This window comes from Vigna radiata, unplaced genomic scaffold (assembly GCF_000741045.1).
Source record: "Vigna radiata var. radiata cultivar VC1973A unplaced genomic scaffold, Vradiata_ver6 scaffold_7, whole genome shotgun sequence".
Taxonomy (NCBI): domain Eukaryota; kingdom Viridiplantae; phylum Streptophyta; class Magnoliopsida; order Fabales; family Fabaceae; genus Vigna; species Vigna radiata.
The window spans coordinates 3,788,594-3,791,909 of NW_014543262.1; the positions used below are offsets into that span (position 1 = coordinate 3,788,594).

The window sequence follows — 3,316 nt, forward strand, 5'->3', positions numbered from 1 at the left end:
TAAACATAAAAGGTTCTAGGATGAATTATTTCATGCATTAAGCTGTCAGTGTTAGAAGCAAAAGCCTACAATTATAACATCTGATACATAACCTAGAATAAGAATAGTGAGCTTAAATATATACACTATTCACAAAAGGTGTGTTACATACACTTCAATTCTGAGTTACGAATTTTCCAATTCAAGTTTTGCCTTCTGCAGCGCTTCCTGAGCTGCAATTTGCTTTGCCTCTCTTTCTTCACAAAACTTTAATTGATTTTGTTTTTCATTGAGCATGGCCTCGAGATTAGAGACCTCTTCACATAGCAATTGTCTATGTCTTTTTGATGCTTCAAGCGAAGCTTTGGTCTTGACATGGTTATCTTGGAGTTGAGCTAATCTCATTTTCTCCTCCTCAAAGAGTTTGTTGAGATCTTCCATAATAAGCAAATTTTCCATGGATTTATCTATTTCTGCAATTGATGACGAAAAACTGATATAGTCCAAGACATGATCAGAAAACTTTTTGTAGTCAACCTGTAAAACATTTAATATTGCAAAAGTGGTTTCTGCTGCCTCTTTCATGGACTCATGCTCCTGAGGAGCCAAGGTTTCAAGACCAGCTAGAAGTTGTTGCTGTGTGAACAAGATCATTTCTCTATGCCATGATGCCTTTGACTTTCTTTCACCATATTGTAATTTGCTGGGACTAACTAAACCAGTTGAAAGTTGGGCATGTTGCTGACTAACATTTTTTATAGCAAGCTTGTTGCAAGGACCATCAGAAACATTCCTCTGTTTAGGGACAATTATTGGATTAAAGGATGGGAAAATGCCTGTAAGGATGGGACACAATCAATCACAATTCTAAATCAAAGTGGACACAAACATATAAAACTAATGAAGTCATACAACAGAAAAAAGGCTTAGGTGTGGGGGGATTTAAACTTTGAGCTGGATGAAAGAAAAGAAGACGGCCAAGCCAACCCATTCTACAAGAACCTGCAATATATCGAGATAGTTTCAAAGGTTTTCTCCCTCAAATATAGTTTCAAGACTAAATATGATCAAACTACTTTCAAATAATGACACAATCCAATTTTTTTAAGTTCAAACTTAAACTGATAGTAACCACAATGACCCTGTGGTTAAATTTGTAAAGAATCAAGTAAAAATAATCAAAATACCGTACCGTTGCTCCAAAAGTGGCAGCAGAAACATAAAGGAAACATGAAAGAAAGAAACAGATTTCCGAGAACAAAGAAAAAAATATTACCAAATGAATCATCAGAGGAAATGCGCCTCTCAAACATAATTTGTCTCCAACGGAACCTCGAAGTTGTTGATAGTTGAGATAATGATAGAAATGCTTCTTCCTCAACAATCTCCCTCGATAACGAGTTTATAAACTCGAAATCATCATCATCAACCATAAAATCTTCTTTGTCTGGAATGTCAGCCACAGCCGAGGGATCCTCAGAACAGTGTTCAGCTCTCATCCTTTTTCTGCGTTCACTACCCAGCTCATTATCAGTTTCATCATTTTGGCATCCCTCCCAAAAATCATAAAGAGTCCTTTGCCTGCTTCGCTTGGTAGGAACAATGCTTATTCCATCAAGCAGTTTAATCTCATCCTCCCACACACAGTATCCACAAGATCCATGACCCTATTGAACAATAATTAGTTCAATGATATAACCCAAAAGGATACTTGCCATATACATCAAGCATCTTATAGGCACCAAAAATCCAATATCATCCCTCTATTGGTACAAAACATAAATCTTTCTCCAAAACCCAATAACACATATACAAAAGAGAACCATACCATCAATCAGAAAATAAAGGTCATGAGCCATACCTTCTTAACAGGACAAGTAAAATAGTACTTAAAAACCCCATCTGTCTCTTTACCCTTAACCCTTCTACAGACTCCAGCCTTACACGCACACTCAGGATACTTGATCGCTGGAGGCTGCAAATCACTCTCAGCAACAGGTTCATCGCACCACTTAAAAGAGTCATTACATTTTACCCCCTTAAACAGTACAACCACCAACATCAACTTTAAAATCATAATCAAAAAAGAAAGATACAAAATTGCAAGTGTTAGAAGCTTACACTTTTGATGGGGCAGGTATAGTAGTTCCTCCCAGTGCGTGCGGTTTTGATTTCGCATGCGCCATGGCCACAGCGGCACTGTACAGCGTTGGGGGCAAGTGGGGAAACTTGATTGGGAGAGGGCGAAACGGAGTTAGAATTGGGGGATTTGGAAGGACAGTACCGACACCAATGTCCAATTTGGCCACAAGTGAAGCAGTTTTGTTGCTGCATTAGTTTGACAAGATGAGGAGGACAGTCTGAAGGAATTATTACATTAGTGCCTTGAGAACTCTGAGCTTGAGACTTTGAAGGTGAACGCGAGAAATACATGATCTTATTGCTCATGGTGAAACACTACCAAATGAAAGTCACGATAGTAACAGAGAAAGAAGAGATTCTGAAGAGTGACGATGCAGTGTTGTGGTGGAGAGTGTTCCTTCAGTCACCAGACCACCAACGTCAACCTTGTAAAGATTCTCTCACGCGACTACAATTCATTTTACATTACTTTTCATTATTTATTTTCTACTTTTTTACAAATAAAAATAATTATTTTTATGGTTTAATCACTTATTTGTCCTTAGTTCCATTTAAGTACGTCAAGTTTCCTCCCATTAAATATCTCCGAGCGACTTTAACTTTTTTTTCTGTTATGCTTCTCTCTGCTTCTCTGCAACGCAGCGTACTTTCTCTGGGCCAATCCTTAGACGTGTTTTGCAAGATACATTGTCGACTTGACTTAACGTGTTGCCCTCAAAACCTGGTTTACATTTTGCATAGGTAGTCATTTCCACCGGAAGAGGGTGGATCCTCACAAACGCTATTATCACTTTTGCATGAATAATTGGCTCTTTCGTTGGAAACGGTTGGTTTTAACGAAAAAACAAAAAAAAAGGAAATTGTTATTATTTATCGAGTATAAGTATAAATATTTATATTATATAATTTATAACTGACTTTTAAAAATATACGTTAAACTAATTAATTTAAATAATGTCTAAAATCTTTCTAAAAAATAGAATATGAATATATTTTTATTTATCAGTTTTGATTCTTTCAACTAAATGTTGTTTGAGTCATAAAATTCCAATACTCCTTAACTCAAAGTCAGCATACTTTAAGTCTTTTCATTCTTGTCCATATCATCCGAAGTTCCTCTACTTTTGAAAGTCTTGATCACTTCTGGTTTCTTTATCTTTTCAAGAATTGCGTCTAACTCACTCTAAGTTGTCAG

The 3,316-nt window shown here is 36.6% G+C and overlaps 1 protein-coding gene across 4 annotated transcripts; it reads right to left on the bottom strand.

The window, feature by feature from the left end:
* On the bottom strand, window positions 1-2,562 carry LOC106753695. Of its 4 annotated transcripts, none has more exons than XM_022777756.1 (5): window positions 2,101-2,562; window positions 1,841-1,990; window positions 1,256-1,646; window positions 892-981; window positions 1-815 (listed from the first exon to the last, which is right to left on the bottom strand). In XM_022777756.1, the coding sequence occupies exons 1-5, from the start codon at window positions 2,425-2,427 to the stop codon at window positions 166-168; spliced, it is 1,608 nt and encodes a 535-aa protein (XP_022633477.1). In that variant the 5' UTR covers window positions 2,428-2,562; the 3' UTR covers window positions 1-165. The 4 variants fall into 4 exon arrangements, with proteins under 4 accessions (XP_022633477.1, XP_014491036.1, XP_022633478.1 ...); XM_014635550.2 differs by having other exon boundaries at window positions 1,841-2,017; XM_022777757.1 differs by lacking the exon at window positions 1,841-1,990.
* Window positions 2,563-3,316: the final 754 nt, after the last annotated feature.

Excerpts from the sequence above, each read along its gene's own strand:
- LOC106753695 (XM_014635550.2), bottom strand. The coding sequence starts at position 2,427 with ATGAGCAATAAGATCATGTATTTCTCGCGTTCACCTTCAAAGTCTCAA. Across the intron at positions 2,018-2,100 it reads ATACCTGCCCCATCAAAAGT|GGGGTAAAATGTAATGACTC; the intron begins GTAAGCTTCTAA and ends GTACTGTTTAAG. Across the intron at positions 1,647-1,840 it reads TTACTTGTCCTGTTAAGAAG|GGTCATGGATCTTGTGGATA; the intron begins GTATGGCTCATG and ends ATTGTTCAATAG.